Source organism: Diuraphis noxia, unplaced genomic scaffold (genome assembly GCF_037042655.1).
Source record: "Diuraphis noxia isolate RWA-SAM2 unplaced genomic scaffold, SU_Dnox_SAM2 contig0004, whole genome shotgun sequence".
Lineage (NCBI taxonomy): Eukaryota > Metazoa > Arthropoda > Insecta > Hemiptera > Aphididae > Diuraphis > Diuraphis noxia.
The window spans coordinates 47,905,322-47,931,351 of NW_028301714.1; the positions used below are offsets into that span (position 1 = coordinate 47,905,322).

The 26,030-nt window shown below is 27.6% G+C and overlaps 3 protein-coding genes across 10 annotated transcripts in view; 2 read left to right on the top strand and 1 right to left on the bottom strand.

Annotated features, from left to right (window-relative positions):
- Nucleotides 1-2,764: 2,764 nt before the first annotated feature.
- The window catches only part of LOC107166907 (diuretic hormone receptor-like), a 96,668-nt gene continuing 73,402 nt past the window's right edge, over nt 2,765-26,030 (top strand). For all 8 annotated transcript variants that reach the window (XM_089227369.1, XM_089227370.1, XM_089227371.1 and 5 more), the window contains exons 1-5: nt 2,765-2,983; nt 16,460-16,507; nt 17,298-17,442; nt 24,265-24,460; nt 25,830-25,923. In XM_089227369.1, the coding sequence (XP_089083495.1) occupies nt 16,484-16,507; nt 17,298-17,442; nt 24,265-24,460; nt 25,830-25,923 (459 nt within the window). In that variant the 5' untranslated portion in view covers nt 2,765-2,983; nt 16,460-16,483. The remainder of the gene's footprint in view (nt 2,984-16,459; nt 16,508-17,297; nt 17,443-24,264; nt 24,461-25,829; nt 25,924-26,030) is intronic.
- On the bottom strand, nt 10,775-12,309 carry LOC107166905 (zinc finger MYM-type protein 1-like). The gene is made up of 3 exons (XM_089227024.1): nt 12,279-12,309; nt 11,278-11,544; nt 10,775-11,220 (listed from the first exon to the last, which is right to left on the bottom strand). The coding sequence occupies exons 1-3, from the start codon at nt 12,307-12,309 to the stop codon at nt 10,775-10,777; spliced, it is 744 nt and encodes a 247-aa protein (XP_089083150.1).
- On the top strand, nt 13,364-13,846 carry LOC149056140 (uncharacterized). Its single transcript, XM_089227025.1, has one exon. The coding sequence runs from the start codon at nt 13,364-13,366 to the stop codon at nt 13,844-13,846; it is 483 nt and encodes a 160-aa protein (XP_089083151.1).

Genomic DNA, 26,030 nt, shown 5'->3' on the forward strand with positions numbered 1-26,030 from the left:
AAAGTTCATTTAAAAATTAATGATAATTGTTTACTTGTGTGCGAGAAAAGTAGACATCTTCGTGCCCCCTCCCCCAAACAAAAATCCTAAGTGCGCATCTGATGGTGACATTCAACTAGAACATTAGAATCAACATAATACCTAACGATTTTGGTTTAAATTGTTTATAAATTATAAGCCTATGACGCAATCCTTGGATTACAAAATAAATTTATCTTTACTGAGTTTCACAAACGATCATTCAAATTAAATACATTATTTTGAAAATAGTGAGCTAATGGTAACTATTAAATTAATCAATGTTTTATACAACCTAATATAATAATTTTTGAAACGAAAATAGGTAGTATTATTATACCCATTTTGTTAGAAATTATAATATTTTGTTACAGTTTTGAACGTGATACGTGAGGCGTCGATGCATAGCCGCATATAGGTGGTTAGTGAACAGTGGTACGTTCAAAATAATCTTTCCGTTTTCCGTAGTTTATGGATTTGAAATAACAGGTTTTATATTTTGAGAATCCATTTATGCTACCAATACTAATGCATATTATAAGAAATTGTTTATTTTACTATAGTATTGGTATAGTAGCAGTATGGTGATAGTATGGACAGCATGATGTAACAGCTAGGATTTGGGAGGCACCTACGGATTACTGGAGTACTGGGTACTATGTACTTGTATTAAAATATCACATACATTATGTTTTTAAAGATTTATAAATGTGCAATGTACATAACCAAAATAATATACTAATATGTATAAAATATTCAATAAAATAAATAAAACATTTGGTACTAAAATAAAAATACTCCTCCATCTTCAATACTAATACTCGTAAGTCTCGTAATCGTCAGATATTTATATTTATTTAAAATTTAACTCGCATATTACAGATTACACTATACGATAGAGACTTGGCCATTTACATACTGTCATACTGAATGACGATATTACTTGCTTGTGTATTATTTTGAGTCGACACAGATACTTTCAAAATATAGCATTAGTAATAACTAATAATTTTAATTATAATATGATAGTAGGTACAGTTTTAATTAATAGTTATAGTTATGTAAATTCTTTATAGCACTGATAATAGGGCTAGGCATTTGCGTGTTGTTGTTTTCTTTATACATTTCTGTACGATAATATTATGACAGTGCCATTTATTTTCGTAGTTTAGAAACTTTTCAATCATCGCCCCATCTACACTTCACAGATGGCGCTGCCGTATACAACTTTTGTGTATTATTGGATTTTAAAATTGTTTACATCCAATCCAAACCACGAAGTCTACGGTGATGTTTCATATTGGTTATAATAACCGACGAATTACTTTACTCATACATTGAGTAGTTACGTGTTGGTTATAGAATGATTTAATTAGGGAAAAAATAAGGATGAATTCTGGACTTCATTTAGCTGGACTTAAATCAGCGTTCCCCATATCACAACTATTAACTATAACTATACCCGATAATATAAGTTGAGTTGTTGTCTTGTTGAGTCAGTAGTCACAATATCAAAATGTTCATCATTAATTTTATAAATATATATAAATAATCATAATCTACATTTCCAATTCATTTTCATCACCATAACCCTTATGGCTATAATTATCCCTTGGATCAGGGGTGTCCAACCTTTTGTGAAGACTGGACCACATCATATAGGTAGAAGTTGTTGTGGGCCACATATTTAGTTTTAATAATAATACATTCAAATTTAATGATTAAATTATATCCTATAATACAACAATACATTTTTTTATAATTTTACTATAGCGAATAATAAGCAGAAATATTTTTACCAATATTAATATTTAATTATAAGTACGCAGAAAAATATATTTATTTATAATAAACGTGTGCCTCCCTTTACAGTTTATTTGATATTTTATAATTTTATATTTTTATAATAAATTTGTTCTCGTAATATTAATATATTATCAACAATTACCGCGGACCGCGTGTTAGACACCCCTGTGCCTTAGATCGTATAATTTGTATCGCCTGATAATATAATGATAAAAAAACATTGGTTTGTTCTATATCTATACATGATGTTTACATTTGATAAACCACATTTCTTTAACATATTATTGAAATCTGTTTAACTCTGAAGATTGTTGTAGGTTATTATTAGTTGTACTCATTTGTAATTATTAAATAACGTACTGTTAATACTTTAAAGTTTAAACATATAAGGTTCTTATAGGTTTTTCAGATAAAAAAAAAATAGTAACTTAATCATATTATTTAAATGGTACAAAATAGAGTTACCTAAATAATTAAGTTTAATTTTTCAGTAAAATTCTACGTATGTAATGTTTTAATACCTACTGAAATCTTATAACTAAAGATTATTTAATTTAAATATAATATTATGATTGTGGTACCTATACAGTAAAAAACACGTAGTGATATACGTACATCGGTGTGGAGGGTATTGTTGATTTAAGTTCAACACGAATTTAAAGGTACTTAAAGATTTTTTTTGCATATCTATTTGTACTTTTGAAATTTACAAAAATAAACTAAATGGAAAGCCATTAAAAATGTAAATCTTTATTATAATTTTATTTTTTATATTAATTATTATTAAAATAATTCATAATTACGTTCGAAAGTGATCCGGGGTTGCAAAAATGGGCGGGAGTTTTGTCGACGCAGCACGCCAGACTCTTCGTTGACTACCGAAGCTGTACAACTAACGCGCGCGGTACTTAGGAATATCAACGGTTTCAGTGTGCTCGGTGATTTCGACTCGGTCGCCCGATTTTCGAGTATCGTGTGCGCGTAGTTCGTGAGTTTCGATTTTATCGTAATTTTATTTTTTCGTTTTGCTCATTCTTTATACAATGTACATGTTATATAAAATAGTGTGTATAAATATTTAATAAATATGATGTGTCATATAATAAACTTTATACTCACTAAGTAATTAACCACTTGTTATACTTTGGGGGATAAAATGGTAATATATATTTATATTTTGTAAAAACATGCATGTATATTTTAATTATTATGTAAATCAAAGTTCATGTTTTTTAAAAAAAATTTAGTTTTCATTTTTTTATTTAACAATAGATAATTTTAAAAGTTAGGTATTTGATGAATGTGTTTACAATTATTTTTAGGTATATAGGTAATATATATAATACCTTACGTACTCACAGGTTTTAATATTTTAATAAATAAAAATATTTCAATCTAAAACATGTAAATGGAATTAACAATAATATATGCTTACACGTAAATAAAAATAAAATGTACTACTTTTTGTATTAGGTAAGAGGTAGCTAATAAAGTAATAAACATAGGTCATAGAATATCAAGGCAATATAGCATATTATCAAAAAAGTATTAGTAATTATATATAAATACGGCTAACACTGATTCTATTTTTATGTTATTTGCGACATCCCTCTCAAAATTTATGATGGACAACTGGACAAGTCAGTAAACCGTTGCTGTATCATAATATTGTTTTCAACAAGATTAAATTTGTTGTATTTAAGTTGAGAAACTGCGTTTACATAATCAAATATAGTAGAATTTATCGGAATGGTAACCAAAATCTGAAATAACTTTTAAATTAGAAAAAAAATTCTGTTTGAATAATTGCTTTTTAATAAAATAGTATTCTAGATAATATTAGGTATAAAGAAACCGTTCTTTTCCACAATATTTTTAGTGTTTTATTTAACGGTGTACAAGGGATTCTGAAATAGCGCTTATTTAAGATGTTGGAATCACCTCGAATCACCTCACTAGTTGTGCCCATATGGGCACTATATCACTATACGATCGATACAAATACTTGTGTTTGGCTCTGATGCATGGTAAATTGGTTACATATATTATACCAAATCAGTTAATTAATATCAATTAATCAGTTTATGGAAAAACCTCTGTACGTGAGCGTCGTGAGCAATGGTTGATATGTCTGTCTGACTGTTTTAATAAATTTCAGTTACTATTATTTTACTTTTTTCTTTCTAAATCTTTTATTTTAAATTTCTAATAGTTTCTTTTGAATTTTCTTCACAAGTCATGTTGACTTTTGTTTTCATACATTCCACGTTACTTACTATACATTGTTATCCAGATATAACCTTTTATTTTAGAAATAATAGGTACCTACATATTTTAATTTTGATTAAAATACAAATAATGAAATATAAATAATAACCTATTGTAAAACTGTGTAGGAGGACGCTACACCCGCATGTGTTGTCTTCGTCTTACAAGTGCGTAACATTGCAAATTTTACACTCGGCAGATCACGTTTAGCTCCGTTAGTCCGTTAGCTTAAAATTTAGAAGGAATTTACCTCTTATAAAAATTAAACGTAACGTTATTTTTAAGGGCTTTTCATAGGTTTTTTTTTTATCATATTTTAATTTAAAAACTAGTTATGTGTATTTTAAAATTGTAAATTGTTTGTATATCTTAAAATACTTACAGAGGACGCTATACTCTTAAGACATTTTAATAAATAGAAAATAACAGCATATAGTTAGTAAGTAGGTAGGTATACAATTTTAATAATACAGATTATAATAACATAATCCAATTAAAAATTAAAATAACATAATAATGCCTGACGGTTATAATATTAACAGATTAGATAAACATTATAGTAATAGTTATTGGAAGTTAAATATATAAAAGGTATAGATATGAAGAACAATGGACGTGTTTATGATTCAGCGAAGACGTATTTAAGAAGATAAGATATTTTTGGGAAGCAATGACGTGTTTAAAAGAGTTGATAAAAGCGAAATTAATGGGTTAACGATGGAATTTAGTTGGGTAGAGGGCCACATGGTCATGCCCCCCCCCCCATGGGCCGTATCATATTATATCATATAATATATAAAAAATAATCGTAAATTTATTAACTTTGGCTATGTACCGGTTGGGAGTTAAAATTAAAAAAAAATGTAATGTTTATTGTTTATCAAAACATCGAAGATTGCAGATAAGCGTGTCATTATCATCAATATTTTCTAAATATTTGGAAAATACAAAACACTGTTATATGAATGTTATTTATTTAATTTTTTTTTTTGGCCCCTCCTTGTAGAAATCCTAGCTACGCCATGGTTTTGAATGGCTAACATCGAAGAGTGATGGATAATCGTGTATATAGACGCACCCATGAGAGAAATGGCAATGGTTCAAATATATTACGGTTGAATAATTATTAGTTTATAATTTTATTCAAATATTGTATTAAAAGTTATAATATATAAATTACATAAAGAACATAAAAGATGTAATAGTTGTTTTCGAGCTTTTAATTGAGAAAAATCATTTATCAAATCGTTAAGTCTAATTTGTCTGTGATGCGATTCTCATACGCTCAACGCTGTATGGACTAAGTGTTGAGTTTTTCTGCCAGTAAATTGGCTCATAAAACATAAATACATTTTTATTCTTTTAAGCGCTCACATAATTCACCTTAAAGCGGTGCAGTTGAATATTGCCATAGAATGAAAAATTCTAAGCGATATGAAGAATTGAAGATATTTGGAAATGTTTGCGTCAGTTTTTGTTCAATAAACTGATCGAAATTTGAAACTTTATAATTCATTGAAGTGCACAGTATCTCAGTTGGAAAATTGTCCAAATCATCTTTATTCAGCATTTGTAAATGTTCCGCTTTTTCAAAAATATGTTCTTTTAACATTTTTAAAATGTAGCAAAAAATTAAATCTTTCCGCCATTTCAGTATAAACCTAGTTTATATTAAATCGATATTTAATATTCCTAGTCCGTACATCGTAACGCATTAGTGAGAAAAACTGCGAACACGTATTTCTCACGCGTATTGCGTAATAATATTTTTTTGTTATAATTTTCTTGAGAAAAAAAATAAGATAATAAATAACAAATTTGCCGCCCCCTACAAGTTTTTGCCCTACGCTCGAGCTTCACAACCCTAGTGGTTAATCCACTGTGTGAGCATATCATTGCAATGTTGTGCAACCTATATCGATGTTCAAAAAAGAAGGTTTTGGTCTTCATATTTATTATTATTTTTACTATCAAACTAGATTCTATATAGTTTTTTTTTTTTATTTTAGAGAGGAACCCGCGACAACATAGGTCATTAAGTGTGAGGTTTTACGGTGGGGGTTTTTTTTGTATATTTTTGTTTGTAGGTTTTTGAATTGGTTTTGTAATTCGTGTTTGTGTATGTGTTGCAAGAATAAGTTGCTAAAAATCCTGAGTGGTAAGTTGTCATCCATCCGAGAGCTAGCAACTGCGGCCGGCACGTACGCTCACTCAGTGCGTTTCCGCAGATTGAGCATACGACCGCGCCTCAACAAGCCACATTCTACATAGTATACACCTATTTATACTTAGTATTGATCATTTACTCATGCACGGTGTACTAATAATTGGTCAAAAAGTGAAAAATAAAATAAATTAAAATGTTTACGGATACCTATTTATTTATAAGTCGAGTGCCAGTGAATAATTTGCGCTATATCTATCATAGATCTTAATGATTCCGCCATTATAGATACTATATAGTCTCTAGTTTAAAAAAAAATTTAATTCTGATTTACCATAAAGTGGATTTATAATTCATCTTGTTACATCAATAGAGAATCCCGCAAGGATGTAGTTCTCACTTTTCTCCAATTAATTTGCACAGGCAATGTCGGCAGGATGGATAGTTAGTTAAATATAAAATTATAATTATAATTTTATAAAAGTAAGCATACAAATTAAGAATTTTAAATAAAGTATATAAATTATTTTTTGTCATGTTATCATATTTTTTCATTTTCTCACATATCACTATTTCAGACTGCATGTACATTGTACGTGGTATTTAGTAAAACCTAATTACAGGCACAATTTTCTTTAACCTGGTGCAATATATGACAGCTTTCTTTTATTCTTTTGTTTTTAAAAGATTTATTTTATAAATATATAATGATTTTAACAATTTGTACATTTGTTACTATTTATTTATTACAGCTATACATTAATCATTTTATCATTTTAAAAGCTACTTAATTAATAAAATTGTCAATTTAACATGGAATATGTAAGATAATATAGGTATACGTACTTCTTATAAATACATCTTACTTACTATTTTAGTAATAAATAACTTTAGGTAGGTGGGTAGAACAGGTAGGTTACTAGGTTAGGTTAGGCTTAACATATTTTATATTTGTTCGTGCTTTTTTAAAAATAATTTGCTGTTAAAAAATAGAAAAAATTAAAAGAACTGTTTTAAATTACAATTTCTTAGTTATAAGACTGTGTTAAATTTAAGTATAGTCGAGTCTTGATACCTAATCGAATACCCAAGAGGAATAACAATAAGTTTGAGTTATGTATTTTACGTGCTATATGTTATACACCCCAAATTTAAATGTCAAACACAACTTAAAAATACTTAAATGTGTGAAAAAAATTTGAGTTATCGAGGTTCGAAATATCGAGATTCGATTGTATTATAAATGACTAAATTAATAGCGTATATGTAATTTGTTCACATTGAAATTGATAGAACTGTATGAATGTATGATGGTATAGATTTTCTATTGGAACTTTATGTTTAAGCTAAGACATATCTTATGATTTATGACCAATGATAATTTTTGATATTTTATTTATTAATATATATTATAACGTCTTGTGAGCAATATAGTATAAATACCTTGTACTAATATAATATAAAATATAGGTACAACTTGATAGGGTAATCGACATATTCTTTTAATTAACATAATATATTGGCATATTGCTATATTCAAGTAATGGCATGTTATTTATAATAAAAAAATAAAATTTCTATGAATCAAAAATTTCTAATTAATGTTTTCAATAATCAGAAAAATAATTTGTTAACTGATTTTAAATTATAATTTATATAAGTAATAAATTAAAAACAAAATAACTATTTCTTAAATAGATTATACCAGTCATTATTACTTACTACATAATCGCTTTTATGGTCTTAAATAACATTTTGTTTTTCCCTGTTTAATAATTAATTTGAAAATACAATACATTATTCTTTCTTGTGATTATGGTTTATATCAGGTGGCGAACCCACGGCGTACGTTCAAAAAATGGCATGTTTGTCAAATTTTAATGGCACGTGAAAAATTAAAATTGAGAAAATTATGCTATTCTTAAAATTTTGCTTGTAAAAATTCAAATCAATAAATTATTAACATTTTAAAAGTTATAATATTCCTATATGTAAAATTAATTTACTACATTTATATGATGACGTTAAAATGGTTTGAAATTAAGTTTTAAATTCTTAAACTACATAATGCTAGCGTTTTAACAATTAAAATGGTTTACATTTTTCAAACCGTCTTGACGCCATCATATAATATAATTATGTTGCTGTTACTATATTTATTATGTTTTATTTAGTGTTTACAAACTTTGGGCATGTGAAAAATTGTCAAACCCTTGATTGCAAAAATTTGGCACTAGAGCAAAAAAGGTTCTTCACCCCTGGCTTATATCATCAATTTATAATTTACTATGTCCTATTAAATATGTCCTATATTTAAAATATCTAAAGTCGCTTTCTGACGAGACATAGTCCTAACTATTATAATCCCTCAAAATGGTCTATATAATTATACACTGCTTAAATATATTTGTATATAAATATAAAGTATGTTTGATTTCTAAAGGTATTTAGTATTCACATTGAAGTAGTGCAGATTCCTTGTTTATAAACACACATTACATTGGCCCATCACGACATCTAATGTACAAAGTGGTACTTAAATTCCCACCTTTCTGATTTCCACTTTGCGTCTATACTCCTTTTTTAAACGTTTTGTGCCAACAGTATAATATAAAATAAAACTATTCTTTTTAATTCAGTTTTAGTTTACACCAATGGTATTATATTTTACAGGGTGATTCTTTTATCAAAAAACACTTATTATTTCAAAAAGTATTGACTTTTTTCAAAATGTTTATTTTTCAAGATTGTAGATTTACTCTCATCTTGAATTATATATTTTTCACTCTTATTTTTATTAGGTAAACCACCATCAAATTTTGATTTTTGAATGGCAACCTATACTTAAAATTTCATAAATTAATAAAGCTATTTTTTTAAATTAATTATCATGTTTAAATTTTCATTTTTCGTTAATTCGTTGATGAGATATTGTTCCTCAAACTTGGGTAGTTGTGGGAGGTAGTTATTGTCTATAAATGTGTTATACCTCGTCAGTAGATCCCGCAGCTTTCAGGATTTTTATGTCCCAGGTAAAAGATATTACATTTTTCAAATCAATTCAAGTAGTATAGACTACGTACATTAAGCTTAATTTGTGCCCCTGCCCCCTAAAGCCCTAAATGTATTGTATAATACCCGTCGCGCAGTTCACCCCACTGAAGATGATCACGGCATTAGTCATAACAGTACCGTGATAACCATCAGAGGCGCCCTAGGGCTGTTACATTTGGCGCCCCTATTCACAGGTGGTCATCAGGGAGAGGGGAGGGGCTTTAAAAAAACTTCTAAAACCTCCCAAACATCGAAACTATTTAAAGTGTTATTATTACCGGGTCACTTTACATTGGATTATTTATATAATAATTAATAAATGAACAAGTAAAATAACTCAATCAATAAAAATTAATAAACAATGAGTAAGAATAAATGTATAAAAACATGAATAACAACAAAATATACTTTATAATGGTAATGAATAATGATTTATAACTTTATGTTTATGTAAATGTTTTTTTTCTAGCTTTAAGTTTTGAGAATTTTTTAACAAGACTTGACCAGTCGATATTCTTTACAATTTAATTTTCAATACATAATATTGATAATGCTGATGTTTTCTCATTTGATAATGATGACTGTAAATAGTTTTTGACTCTCTTCAAAACAGAAAAGGGCCTTTCTCCACTTGCATTAGAACATCGCATACAAATAAATAATTTTAAAGCGATTTCAACATTAGGAAAAGTTGTATTTAATGATGGATTATTATTAAGGTATTTTAGTTATTCCTTGCATGTTTTTAGTTTCGATGGGAAAATTTGTTATATATTTTTTAAATTGAACGATTTCTTCAACAAATTCTTACTACTAAATCATTAACATAATACTCCACAAGCTTAAGTGATTTTTTACGTAGTTCACTTAGTTCAATATTTTCAATATCAGAAAAAATCCAAATTTGTCACATAGCTTTATATATTATGCTTCTTTTCTTTTATTTAGTTGTAAAATCAATGCATCCATTATAGGAATAACATTTTCATTCTGAATTAGAAAATATAACTTCACCGTTAGGCTCTTCGTCAAAAAATATATTTCTGCGTATAGTTCTAGTTTCCTCAAAAGAAAATTTATTCATGCCACTTATTTCTATCGCTTCATTTAAAAATATTTCAAAATTGTTTCATTGCTCTTGTACATAACATACGAGTACTAATGAATCATATAGAGATACTACACATGACAAATCAATGTAAATTAACTTAAGACTTTTAGAAGTTTTGTCAAATCTTTCTAAAAGAGGCGTCCAAAAAATTAAAAGAAAGACGAAATCTTATGATTTTATTTTATTGTGTAAATTGATTTGGCTTCATGTACCTAACTGCATTTCGTTGATTTGAATCATTATATAACATATCTAAAGCAGTAAGAACTCCAATTTATCCATTTTTAATTGATTTACAAATTGAGTGCCGCGATGACCAACGAGTAGGGCATAAGTTTTTTAGAAGTTGAGCATTAGGAATTTTGCCTAACTCTTTTGATAAAGTACTCCACCTTGAGGTAGACGCAGAAAAAAAGCATATAGGTTTTGAGCTCTCGGAAAAAATGAAAAAATGTATTTCCCATGCTGGTTAGTTCAGCAGCAAATGTTCCGACTAAATTTAAAGAATGGGTTGAGCATGGTACACATTCTGCTGTACTTGATGTTTGCTTAACCCGTGCTTGTAAGCCATTATAAGTATCCGACATATTATTAGCATTATCAAATGACTGACCTTTGCAATTTATCATATCAATGTATAAGTTTTCAAACATTTTCAATAGTTCTAATTCCATTTCTTGTGCTTTGTGACCAACTGAAGGAAAAAACCCTATAAATCTCTCTACAGGTAAACCATCTTTGCAAATGTATCGTACTGCCACAGTTAATGGGTCTATCTTTGTGACATCTGCTGTTGAGTCTACAATTATTGAAAAGTAATATACAATATGTACAATACATTGTAACACAGTTTTACTCATAAGGTCAATAAATTCATCACATATTCTACTTAATAAATAAGATACATTCCCACAACCTTTATTAAAGTGTTTATCAATGTGATTAGCGAGAAATGGATCAAACTTTAATAGGAGTTCGAGACAGCCTATATAATTTCCATTAAATTTGGAAACAATTGTTTCATTGTCTCCTCTAAATGCCAGATCTCTTGTAGCTAAAAATGATATTGTTTCAATTAATCGATGATGTAATTTTGTCCAATACTCTTCTTCTTTATTAATTTCTATTTTGAGAGAATTGTTATACAATATTGGTTAGGTTAAATTCAACCTATATGCGGATGATTTCAACTTCTGGTGGAGAAGTACTTGTATAAACACAATACAAAGCATGCTACAATCAGTAGCGAATAATTTAGAAAACTGGTCAAAAAATACAGGGTTTCATTTCCCTCCAGAAAGATCCAGCTGCGCCTTGTTCACAAAAAAATAAGGAATGCTGTTGCTCTGAAAATAATCATTGACAGTATTGAATTCGTACACAAAAACGCCGTAAAAATGCTTGTAGTCATTTTCGACAGACGATCATCATGGGCTCCTTACATAAAACATTTTAAATTATCCTCTAGTAACTCAATCAACATTTTGAAAATTCTTTCTCACACTAATTTCTAATTACGATTCACAAATCATTAATACAGTCCAAACTAAAATACGGCTTATCACTTTACAGATCTGCATCCAAATCCCTACTTAAATGGCTTGACAGCGTTAATAACTGTGGTCTGAGACTGGCACTAGGTGTCTTTCGGAATAGCCCAAGTATACAATATTTATAATATCTCTGGTGAAACCATTCCTGAAATAAAAAGGTCAGAGTTACATCTCAAATGCGCAGCAAGATCCGCTAAATTAAATAACACCATTCATGAAATAAACAATCGCTTCTTTATAGAAGAGTTAAAAGATATCAACCTTGATTTATCGCAAATCATAATTAAAGAAAAAAACATTCAACCTCCTTGGGCTTGGTCATGCCCAATTAACATTTAACATGGCTATCTTTGTAAGCATCTAACCCCTCCCATTATTTTCAAAAACTTCTTTAAAAGCATACTTGATAACTACAAAGGCTTCCAGGGAGTATACACTGATGGATCAAAATCTCAGGGTGTCGAATTTTGATAATTTTTCTCAAATATGAATATATTACGTGAATTACCCAATATTTACTCCATATTCATAGCCGAAGCATTAGCTATCTTCTCGGCAATCGAGATTATAATGGTATATTTCCCGATGTATGGAAAATTTCTTCAATTACCCCCATTCTCAAATCTGGTGACCCCTCTTTAGTCAGTAATTATCGACCAATCTCAATCTTACCGCATCTAGCTAAACTATTCGAATTTGTCGTTTATTGTAATATTAAAAGGTGTTTAATCATATTTTAATTGATGAGCAACATGGATTCCGCCCGGGAAAATCTACCATCACTAGCAGTGTTATTTTTACGACGTTCATTGCCGAATGCCTCGAATATGGTCATCAAGTCGATACTATAACAACGAATTTTAAGAAGTCTTTTGACACTGTCAGTCACAATATATTAATAAACGAACTTGAAAGCATGGGAGTTGGTAACCCACTATTATCTTGGCTTAAATCGTACATAACTGGAAGAAACCGATTCGTATCGATACTGGGCTCCTTTTCAAAAACCTTTGAAACAACTTCTAGCGTTCCCCAGGGTTTTCACCTAAGCCCACTACTATTTTCACTTTTTGTTAACTCTAGCTCCATACGGCTTGACCAAGTAAAATTTTCGTTGTATGCGGATGATATAAAGATATTTCATAAAATTAGATCCCCTTCAGATTCCACCCTACTTCAGAGTGAATTAGACATTTTTACAGAATGGGCCTCTCATTTAGGTTTAACCCTAAACCTTTCTAAGTGTAACGTTATTTCCTTCTCCAGATCTTTAAATCCAATTTTAACCACATACTTTCTTAACGGCATGGAACTTGAACGAGTTTCCTCCATTAAGGACCTTGGTATAATTTACTCGCCTATCTATGTTTTAGCACTCACATAAATTCGATGGTTAATAGAGCACTTAATGTCCTCGGGTTCATCATACGTAATACTAAATTATTTAAGTCGATTGGATGCCTTTGTACTTTATACTATACCCTTGTCCGCTCTCTTCTTGAGTTTGGATCTGTGGTCTGGAAACCGTATTTAGTCAAAGACCAGCTACGACTAGAACGCGTCCAAAATAAACTCCTTAACTTTATTGCCTTCGAAATGAACATTTATCACGAAAATCATGATTATTCCAACATAAGGCAAGTTTTGAACATCTCAATTCTTACCTCTCGTAGTGCAAAAGCAGACTTAGACTTTCTAAACTCAATTCTAAGTGGTTCTTTGGATGTTCCTGATCTCCTTGCAGCCATACCATACAGAGTTCCTTCTCATTCTTCCAGAAACCAATCACAATTTTATGTCCCAACCCACAAGACCTCTTATGGGCACAACCACACTCTACACCGCATGCTCAGAGCTGCAAACAACCAATAATCCTTAGGCCACTAATTATACTTCTACCTTATAATTATACTATTTATCTATATTATAACATGTATACATATATATAAATAAATATAAACGTTAATTTACCTTTTTTTTGATTTTACTGGTATGGTTTCAAGTTCCAATTATCTAACAAGCAAAAAGGACAACATATTATTAACATAATATAAATTCAAGACTAAAAAATTGAATATTTTTTTATTTTGTTTTATTTTTTATCCAAAACCAATAATTCAAAACACAGACTAGAGTGAATAGTGATGAGATTTCGTTTAAATAGTAGCTAGTGTATGACATTACATAATCATATAATTATTATGTAGATAGAGCACGAGAGCAGTGCATCGTGATTATAATTAAGTTATTAACTCAATTATATTTATTATTGGACATTCAATAATAATTTAATATTATGGCGGGATATGGGCATATTTTAATATTGTAATTCCAATTAACAATTACCGAGAGCGTTATTAGTAGTTCACTTTTTCGAATGTTAGATAAGAACTCTTGTACACCGCAGTCTAACATTAACGCATTATAGCATTTATAGCCAAATGTGCAACCATTCTATCAAAGCCGTGGTATGGAGTGATGTCGAGGGGATTATACGCGGATATGAGACGAGTGACATTAATGGTCCAATTAGGTATTTAAAATTTGAAATTATGACAATAAGTTATTGTAGTGAGTAGGTATAATGATTATCATCACTATTATATCTTGAGTTTAAACGATATCGAATTTATTACTTTTGACTTCTGGTCTTTATACTTGATAAGTATTATTATGACCAGTGCTGTGATCACCTTCAATGGGGCGAACTTCGTGACACCCAGTCAAATGGGTATTATACAATACATTCATTATATTATATTACACTTATTATACAATACAATACAATTACACAAATTAAGCTTACTGTACGTAGTCTGTACTACTTGAATTGATTTGAAAAATGTAATATCTTTTACCTGGGGCATAAAATTCCTGATAACTGCAGTATATACGTGACGAGGTATAACACATTTACACACAATAACCGAGTATTGGCTGAGTAAAATTTATAGTACTAACCGGGTATAGAGTATTAAATATGAAGTACCTATTGAATAATTAAAATAAACAAGTAACACTAGAACAGTAGAAAAATAATTCATGAGTGCGTCGCGAGAATGTAGACGAACAGACTACAGAGTTGTAGACTGAAAAAGTGACAAAAGTAAAGTGATGGCTGATTATTTACAACTGAGAATATTTGTATAGGAATAATTTAGGTATATCTTATAATAGGTTTTGATTGCAGATTGTTATCATATATTTTATTATATAATATAAACACGAGATTTATTTTTGTAATTTGTAGAAGAAAGACATGATTAGTTTACAACAAAGTGGCTATTGCAAATTGGTTCAGATATTCCAATATGTACCAAAATAAATTATAAATTATTACCCTAGAGTTTTAGATTTTTCCCGTTATATTAATTATAGGTATGCATATATTTATGTATAGATTATCAGCGTTTGCCAGTTACCCGATATGAGTCCAGTAAAAATGTAGTATTTTGCCGGGTACCGAGTAAAGGCCGAGTAAAAATGTAGGTATTGCGCCGGGAACCAAGTAAGATACGAGTCTTAAAAAATAATATGATATCGAGTACTCGGCCATTGAGTAAATGCCGGTTATCCAGAACATCTCTAATAACTACCTTCCACAACCACCTAAGTTTGAGGAGAAATATCTCATTAACGGATTAACGAAAAATGAAAATTTAATCGTGATAATTAATAAAAAAAATAGCTTTATTAATTTATGAAATTTCAAGTATAGGTTGCCGTTTTAAAATCAAAATTTGATGGTGGTTTACCTAATAAAAATAAGGGTGAAAAATATAAAAAAATATACAATTAAAGATGAGTGTAAATCTACAATCTTGAAAAATTAACATTTAAAAAAAAATCAAAACTTTTGAAATAATAAGTGTTTTTTTTATAAAAGAATCACTCTGTATACTTATTACTTGTACTGATTCATTACTTTTATTATAATACCTATATTTTATTTACATATGACATGAATCTTTCTGTACCTACAAACTATTATTTTTATTAGATAAATAAATGAATTACGACTGTTTAGTTTTTTTAATCGATGAATAGTAACAACACTAACAACTTTAATTGTTCATATTCAAAATTTGGTTTGTGTAAAAATAGTTAAGATATAGTTAATACTATGTTTGTATTTCTTTACCGTAAATATTGTCAATCCAAAACATCTCAACGATTTTCTTGGCTATGCATTTAATTATATATTTAACAAATATATATTATATTTGTATGAGGTTTTTAGATTTTATCTAAACTTATAACTTTTTAGTTACATCCTTGGAACCTCTCTCACAATCATGAATTAATAATGTATTAATATCTATGAATACCTATATAATTATTTATAAATAGATAGTACCTAATATTAAATAGTTATTAAATAAGCTACTAACGGCTTTATAAATTACAATATATTTTGATATATTGATTTCACTATATGGTATCAGAAGTTCTAAATTGTATTATTTTGAAATTATTTTGTTTCAGAAATAGATAAAACTCAAATTTATAATGAATATCACTTCTACAAATAATGTAAGTATAAATAGAATTAAAATTTGAATAATCGTATCTTATTTATAAATATTTACAATTAATCATATACAGATTTTAATTACATTCGTATCTACTCAGTATTTCAGTTATAATATGATTTCAAAAACATCAGGCATATTTTTGTTTAACTTTGTGTATGTATACAGATTATCACTGATTCAATTCCTAAAAATATGATTTATCTTCACACATTTTGATTGTTTGTTTAAAATTAATTTTGTCATTTTAGTATTTAACTGAATGTTTTTACAAATTATAACTCCATGGGTATTTATTTATTTATGAATTTATTTTTAATCTATATTTTGTATAATCTAATTGATCGAAATTGTGGCCTATGTTATTTAAAATGCATAATTTTGACAAAATTATAACCCACATAATTGTTTTTGCATAGTTTACTTTTAAAACAAAACTTCAATTTCAGGTAGGTATCTTGGTTTATATTAAACAATATAAATTTTAATGAATAAGGTATTTTTAAATCGATAAATTACTGATTAGTAATATCATAATGATCACATAAAGGTCGTGATACTGCAGATATTAGGAAAAACTGCAGTGTTTTAATTTTATGTTCTGTCGTTTAATGTATAGAAAATAATGTTGATAATAAGTTGGATATACGAATAGAGTACAGATACTTTTTATATCATATAAATATTTCAATTAATCACAATAATCACATGATAATATCTTTATTTCTAAAACAATATGTTTATATTCATTCTTATGTACTAATAAATGTTTTTGGGAAATACCTATATAGACTTGTCTGCCCGAAAAAGTAGTAAATCCTGGTTGGTGTCCTAGCCACTGGGATCTATTGCTATGTTGGAGAACTTCAAAACCTGGTACTGTAGTTTACCAGGCTTGCTTTGATGAACTGAACGGAATGCGTTATGATACATCACGTAAGTAACTTTATTCAGACTTATCTTATTAAATATACAAGTTCAAGTCAAGTTGAATGAATAATTATTAGAGAGAATCTGTATTCACTGTATAATGTAATACCATTTTATTATTTTGTTTTATTTATATGTTAATGAAATTTTTCATTTTAATGCATAAAAATATTTAATAATAGTTTCTTTTTATTCCCTTAATTTATTTTTAAATGAAATTTTTTAGTAATCCCATTATTTGACTGTAATATTGTTATAATAATAAATTAACTATACGTTTAAAAAAACTGTGACTATAAATGTCTTTTATTTTTCAACTGTTATTGTAACAATATGTTGTTATTGTATTAAATAAGTAAGTAGTATTAAATTAGTCTTGTATTAAATTTTCAAGATTTTCTACCCCAAAAAAAAAATTTTTATCGATTTTAATTTAAAAAAAACTAATTATGATCGAAAATTGCATATACCTATGAATAGTTCAACTTAAGCCAACAATTTTTGAAAATTTCATGGTGGATAGAATATACTTATATAAACATTCGGTGAAAATTTCATGTACCAATGGTCATTTGTTTTAAAGTTACATCAAAAATCAAAATCGATTTTGTTGAAAACTGATTGTGCGTAAAATTTCCCGTTTTTCCATTAATTTTTAGTTTGTTTATCCCGATTATTTAGAAAAATTATTTTGACCAACTAGATTCACTTTCTGATCGAATAAAGTACTGAAGTCAAAAATCGAAGCACTTTTACTGCCCCAAAACGTGATGACAGACACAAAAAAAATCCATGGTTTTGACAAATTTTTGTCAATATTTGAACTTATTCAAATGCTAATAAAAAAAAATTGTACCTATGTATTTTTATAATTTTTTAATCACTATAAGAATAACTTATGAGGAACTTTATATTAAATTTTCAAGTTTTTGATAGGGCCAAAAAAATTTTATCCACACTTCAAAAAAATTTTTTCAGAAAAATTTAAAATTTCAGTTGTCTATAAATATCTAAAAAAAGTCAAAATATTTCGAAAATTAAATCATGTAAAGAAAATGCCAATCTAAATAACTGGTGAAATTTTCAAGTATCTACGACTTATACTTTTTGAAGAATAACAAATATTTAAAATCGTTTGAGGATAAATCGTTACCGTTACGCTATTTCGTAAAAATTTAAAATTTAAATGCACTTAAAATTGTTCCTATAATGATGTTTCAAGTTTTCTCTATAACTTCTTGAAGAAAAACTAATGGAAAACTTGGTGTTGTATTTTTAATCCTTAGTTATAAACGCAAAAAATTTTATGATTTTTCAACTTCAAAATTACTTGCAAATTTTCGCGTTTTCGACAGATTTCGTAAAATTTTGAACTATAAACGCTTATTTAAAAAAATCGTGACTTACGATTTTTAATTTTTTTTTAGCTACAATAAGAACAACTCATAAGGAACCTTGTATTAAATTTTCAAGTTTTTTTGGTCGTCCAACATTTTTTTACCGGCACTTTAGAAAACAAATTCTCAAAAACATTGAAAATTTCAGCGGTCTATAAATAACTCAAAAATTTTTTTGAAAATTAAACTGTATATAGATATCACTAACATACACATTTGGTGTAAATTTCAAGTATTTATAGTGATTAGTTTTTGAATTACAACCATATAAAAAAATCGATTTGGTTGAAAACTGGTTTTGCGTAAAAATTCCCGTTTTTCTGTCATTTTTTTTGTTGTTTTTCTCGATTTTTTTGCAAACTGTTGTAAAATGTTTACTTTTGACCTGTGTAATGCACCAAGGATATTCACTTTTACATCGGAAACCACCCCCAAAGTTTGAAATTGAAGCATTATTTTGACTAGTTATGATGTACACAGACACAAAAAAAACACACATCATTGTAAAATCAATACATTCATCACTTCGTTCAGAAACTAAAATTGTGTTAAATTTTAAAACACTTTTATTATTTATCTTTATATGACCAACATCATGCAGGTACTTTTGAATTATCCTGATAAATATATATTATTTTATCTAAACTTTTTTTGTTTTGCCAATTTGGCGTCATCGAAGTCAAAATATGGGTGTTTGTGTATAATACAATTGACACAGCGGTACTTCTAAGTTAACGTTCCCGTGTACCGTGTCTATACCCAGTAATAATAAGTTTTAAAAATTAATTATGTATTGGATTTAATTCCTGTAAATGTTTAGGATGAATGTAATATTTTTTCCTTATGAATACATTGCATTTCAAAAATTTAACGTATTTATATTATATTTGTTACTAATAAACATATTTTAAATGAATGTGTTCGTATTCTAGTTAATAGAACGCTAGGTAGTACATTTCCCGTGTGTTTATTATCCCTGTCTGACAATAAACGCATGTCATGGACAAATTTCGTTCATTTTTTCTAATAATTAAATTACAATTAGATATACTCCATCAAAACTAGTGAATGAAGATTGTTTTTGTATACACTATTTATATTATAGTAGGTACTATTATACATTTGTAGTAATTAACGCAAGTTTTTTGATTATAAATATATATTTATTTGTTTGATTTATTATGTGTTAGACTGTATGTATTACTAATTTGATAGGACATTTAAAATATGTGTCAAATAAATTATTTTGATTAGTCGCTTACGTAAATATAATGTATGGAGTTTGGTAAAATACTTTCCATAATCATTGTTTCATTATTTATAAAGATTAAAATTAACATCCTCTAAGTATTACTGTAGTGAAAATAGAGTTCATTCAGATATGTGAGAAATAATGACAGGAACTTTTAAGAGATATTTTTAATCTATGTTGTCCTAATATTACAACAATACCTATATTGGCTATATTATAATATATGTAGGAATTATTATTTATGCGTTTTGAAAAATAATTTTTCATGATTTATATAATAGCTGATAACATTTGTTTAGTTTTAAATTTAATATTCAAAGGACTTTGAATAATATTTTATAGCTAAAATAAGACCATTAGATAACCTGTATTTGTTTTAAAAAGGTGATAAGCAAGTTGTAAGTTAAGATTCTTTTGAACTTGAGTGGTTGAAATGTAGATTGTTCATAACATTAACACAAATAATAATATAAATGTCTTATTTAAGGATTCTTGGATAGTGAACTTAGATTGTATTGTATGTTGCCTGTTGCAATGCAACATAGTTGTTGCGGAATCGTAATAATAATATTATTGTTGCATCATATTATTAGTTATTCAATAATCATACAAATATGCAACAAAATTGTTAATATTAACTTCAAATATGCTGAAGTTTTGTATAATAACATATAAAAAAAATGTACCTATATTAAAATGGCAAAATATAAAACAATAAGGAATTAGTAACAATTATATATCATTTGTGTTATTATAATATAATATATAAAATAAATAATATTAAAATAATTTACTTTCTAACAAAATATAACTATTTAAAATTTTATAATGTAGGCTTTCACATATGTTGTAGTTTTGACTACTTATTCATTTATTTACAGTTATAGTTTCTTATTAGGTAGGTACCTACCTACCTATGTTATTATCAGAAATAAATATAAACTATAATTATTATTAAGTCTAAAATTATATTACTTCGAGTTATTAAAAATAAAAGTAATAGAAATTGTTATATAAATTTCAGTGTAATAAGAATGAAATTGTTTTTATTTAGACTATTAGACTATTTACTTTATAGACTTTGGTATTCAGTGACCTCATTACATATATTTTATTACTGTTATAGTGTTCGAGGTAGTGTACTCCCTGTGTATTATTAATAAAAATTGCATTGATTAGAGTTCTGGGTATTTAAATATTTTGGTCATATATTAAAAGTTGGCCCAAATTTTACCATTGAGTTGAACTCGCTAACTCACGGAGCCTATCCGTGGACCTTTGCGGGAGAAATTCCTGAAAATAAGTTTTAAGCTAACTGAATAAATAATTGATTACAAGTTTGACTATTGAATATTTTGATTGATATTTAAATGGAGTTCACATTGAAGTGTTTGTAAGAAATTTTAGAAATTTAATTTGTTAAATAGATTTTGAGGTCCAATTTTAATTTATTTGAGACAAACTAGGATAGTCAGATAATTAAATAAAGGTATATATTCTGGAAGAATTGAAAGTTATTCTGTTAGAGTTATCCTAGTAGGATCATGAATGTCAATATCATTAGATATGTAATATGTAAATACTGGTAATGAGAGCGTCTTAGTTCAATAAGTTTAAGAGATTATGGTAAGTTTGAATTTTGGATTAGCGTTAATAACGGAAGTCTATGGTGTTGTTTATCACACTTATTTTTAAGAGGACGCTACACCTGCATGTGTTGTCTCCGTCTTACAAACATACAATATAGCAAAAATTGTTTTATATGGGACAAATTTAGGTAATCTCTCTGTATTTATTGCTAAAATATCAAAATTTCAAAACGTATAGGGAAGAATTTTTATACGTTGTACGTTTGTAAGATGGAGACAACACATTTGGGTGTGGCGTTCTCTTAAAATGAGGCAACTAGGTAGGTAGTTTGTTAATTTCTGTGTTCTGTCTAGTATTAGGCCGCATATTTAAAATCACAGATGAGTCATAAGAAGGATAATAGTGTTTTTAATTGCTTGCTGTGTTGTCCTAGTGTGAAAGTGACAAATGAAAGACTTAGATTCGTTAATCTTTGTTTTATAGACCACCGAGGAGGAGTTGCTTGAGAGATTTCAGTTATAAAATTGAGGTGAAATTATCTGTATATGTTAGTTGAATCATACGCCTAAGTTAAATGATTGCATTTTTTTTCTGGTGTGAGTAGTCTGAAATGTAGAAAATATATAAGATTGATGCAAAATCTTTGCCTAGGAACGTAAGCAGAAATAGATAATTGTTGAAGATTGGTGAAGCAAAAAGAGTGATGGTTGTTAAAATATTATTTTTAAATTAGATAGTAGTCTTTCGTTATAATATTATTAACTACACAGAAAAAAAATACGGCAGAAATTATTTTTGTGCCGGCTGAATTATCGTCTGCCGTCTTACACGATGACATAATCTTACGTACTCGCCACCCAGGTAACAAATATTATCATACCATTAATGTTTGTGCAAATATTATTAGTACCTATCTAAGAATGGCATTAATACCTTGTTAGTTTTGGCTTATAATACCAAAATAGTTTAAAACTTAATACAAATATTTTCATTGTATGTTCGCTAAATAATTGTACGAATACAAAAAAAAGCGGGTAAGTCGTGGATATCGCTCTGCAGTACAGTAGGTTACAAGTGGGTTACTGTAAAGAATGGATAGAATTAAATTTGAATCCAATGATATTATATTATAATTGTATACGAAAAACGATTCTGAGCGGAGACGGTTTATCTGTCTAGAATATATTATAAATTATTATTAATTATTATTAATACAGTAGTCGGTAAGTTGAATTAATATTATATGCACGTTATCCTGAAATTATCAGCGATAATGATAAAAAATAAATATTACATGTATACTTTTGTGATTTTTACGTATGCTGTCAAAATTCAAACTTTGAACGCTTGTAAAAAACAATTGTGACTGTTTATTTCTTATATTTTTCAATTACTATTGTAAAAATATGTTATAGGAGCCTTGTATTAAATCTTCAATCTTTTCTACCCAACGAATAAATTTTTATCGATATTTATTTAAAAAAAATTAATAACGATCGAAAATTGCTTGGTGGATAGAATATACTTATATAAACATTCAGTGAAAATGTCATGTATCTATGGTCATTTGTTTTAAAGTTACATCAAAAACCAAAATCGATTTTGTCGAAAACTGATTGTGCGTAAAATTTCCCGTTATTTCCTTAATTTTTAGATTGTTTATTCCGATTATTTAGAAAAATACTGAAAATTTTTTACTTTTGACCCCACAAAGTACCAACTAGATTCACTTTATGATCGAACGAGGTACTGAAATCGAAAATCGAAGCACTTTTACTGCCCTAAAACAGACACGAAAAAAAATGACATCATGGTAAAATCAACACATTCCCCGCTCCACTCAGAATCTAAAAAAGGTTAAATTCATTTATGCCAAAAACATTACATTTAAAATGTTATTGTGTGTATGAAATATAATAATTACGAATTTCAAATAGTTTTCCACTGATACCTAATATTTTTAATACTAATTTAAACAAAATAAATAAAATCGTTATTATTTACCTATTTCAATATTATCTAATCTAGTCTAAATTTGAACTAAGAATATCTATGAAAAAAATATGTTCTCATTTATTTTTTCCCTAATTACCTACATATAAGCGTAGTTGCAACTAGATTAATATTTTTGGGGGTGCATACATTTTAAAGAATTTACAGATCTACAAATTGTTCCCACTGTGTATTGATATATTTACATATATATTTTATGTAGGTTTATGTATATTTTTATAGATGGAGTAGATACACAATTGTCTATAGAAACAATTAGCTTGGTCATAAATAGCTCTTAAGTTATAATCAATGTGTAGAGTATGGTTTGGCATAGTAAGGTTTAGTAAGTGGCATTTACTATTTTTTTAAGGTACTATTTTGAAAAGCTTTTATCTTATTTAGTTAGATAAGACTTTTTACTAAGCTGGAGTCCGTAAAAAATCTTATTTGTGTTATCTTATTTTGAATATATTATTATTTTCTCTTTACAAAAGGATGCCTATAATACGAAACTCGTATTTTAATTATTTTATGATTTATTGGTTTACGTAAGTAAGAATATTGTATTATCTAATATTATTTTTTTTTTCACAGAAAATGCTAGTCGTCGTTGCCAATCGAATGGTGTTTGGGAAAATTTTTCTGATTATATGAGTTGCCAACCTTTAGATACAAACAATTCATTGTATCCAGATCCATCAATTGTATACACATCATACTTTTATTATGGTGGTTATACCATATCATTAGTGGCATTGGTGGCAGCTGTATCTATATTTGTATACTTCAAGTAAGCCTGTGTATATATATGCAGAATAATATTATTTGCTTTGATAATTATGTGAAATTGCTTCATTTGAATAATTAAAGCAAAATGCATTGAAATTTGAAATATAAATAGAAAGTACATAAAACTAAATACGGGAATAATATGAAATAATGTCGTGGCTTTAATAATCATGAAACGAGTCAATATTTTAAATTTAGTACTATATAGTACCTATATACCGTCTATATATTTTAATTCATCGAGGGTTAACTCACTTCAGTAAAACACAGTGGTAAAAATTATATGCCACTTATGGTAGGTACATTTTAAAAATTGCATTATCATAATGTCAGATACATTGAGGTTCTAATAAACTACCTTTTTATTTTTCTTACTGCTCCAAAAGTTGTTGTTAAAAAAAAAAGACGTAACAAAATTAATGACATTGGATACAATAAAATGGTCTAAATCTTAAATATTTATTGTCTAGGTGACTAGATATTTATTAAAGTAGAGTGTCTCAAATTTGTCCATTAATTTAGATCCTGAGCGGTGTAAGTAATGTATTGGTTTTACAATAAATCGTTATTTTTTTTATACTACAAACGTTTTATATCATTTTCCACACTAAAACATTTAAGACATGAACATTCTAGATTGAAAGGTGAATTAAATACGTAAGTTTTTTTTAAAACTTTTTTAATTAAAATGTTTGAGGTGCATTTTTGTGAATAGTTAATAATAATTAAATTAAAAATCAATTAATCTAGTTTTAAGATAATTCTTGACAATTCTTAGGTCATTCGAGACCCGCACTAAATCGATATTCGGATGCAATGATTTATCATTGTTTTTAAAGATTTTCGCCCTAATAGTCCATCTACATCACATCATTGAAAAAGGCCTGCCACTGTAGGGTTGTGGTTATTTTTTATCGTTCACCAAATTTTACTTTGGTTGTTATAATTGTTATCTATATGTTATATCTGTTTTAATACTTTATTGGTTATATTTATATTTATAATAGGTATACTAGCTGAATTAGTTGACCGTTAAAAATGCATTTTATAAAAAAAATTTAGTTTATTTTACTGGGCAGATGGCACCACCAGTTAATTCCTATTTTATCTCTCAATATTTCATGAACAGATATTAGGCCTATACAACACTATGCTTTAAACCTTCTTCACGATGTATTTTTTCATTAAAAAAAATAACCAAAGTGATTGGACGAATTTCAACGAAAACGACGTTTATCAGCCATTTAGGATTTGTTCGATTATAATATATACTATAAGTACCTACTTGATAGTTTAAATGTTTAATATACTTAGTAACTCACAGTATAATTGTCATGTATAAAATATAAAAAATACTTAAATGTTTTCAGAGATTTACGATGTTTGAGAAACACAATACACACAAATTTAATGTGCACTTATATACTATCTGATTTTACATGGATATTGACATCAACACTTCAGGTTTGTGAATAATTTACTAAACGAAATGTTCATCAGTTGTGTTTTTAATTTTTTTATAAAGTTATTTATAATTAATAATTTAACAACCAAAAAATGTTTAACTGGAC

Coding starts and splice junctions, on each gene's coding strand:
- LOC149056140 (XM_089227025.1), top strand. CDS start 13,364: ATGGTTAATAGAGCACTTAATGTCCTCGGGTTCATCATACGTAATACT.
- LOC107166905 (XM_089227024.1), bottom strand. CDS start 12,309: ATGTTAATTGGGCATGACCAAGCCCAAGGAG. Junction 11,545..12,278: donor GCATGACCAAGCCCAAGGAG/GTTGAATGTTTT, acceptor CTCTCAAAATAG/AAATTAATAAAGAAGAAGAG. Junction 11,221..11,277: donor TGAATTTATTGACCTTATGA/GTAAAACTGTGT, acceptor CAATAATTGTAG/ACTCAACAGCAGATGTCACA.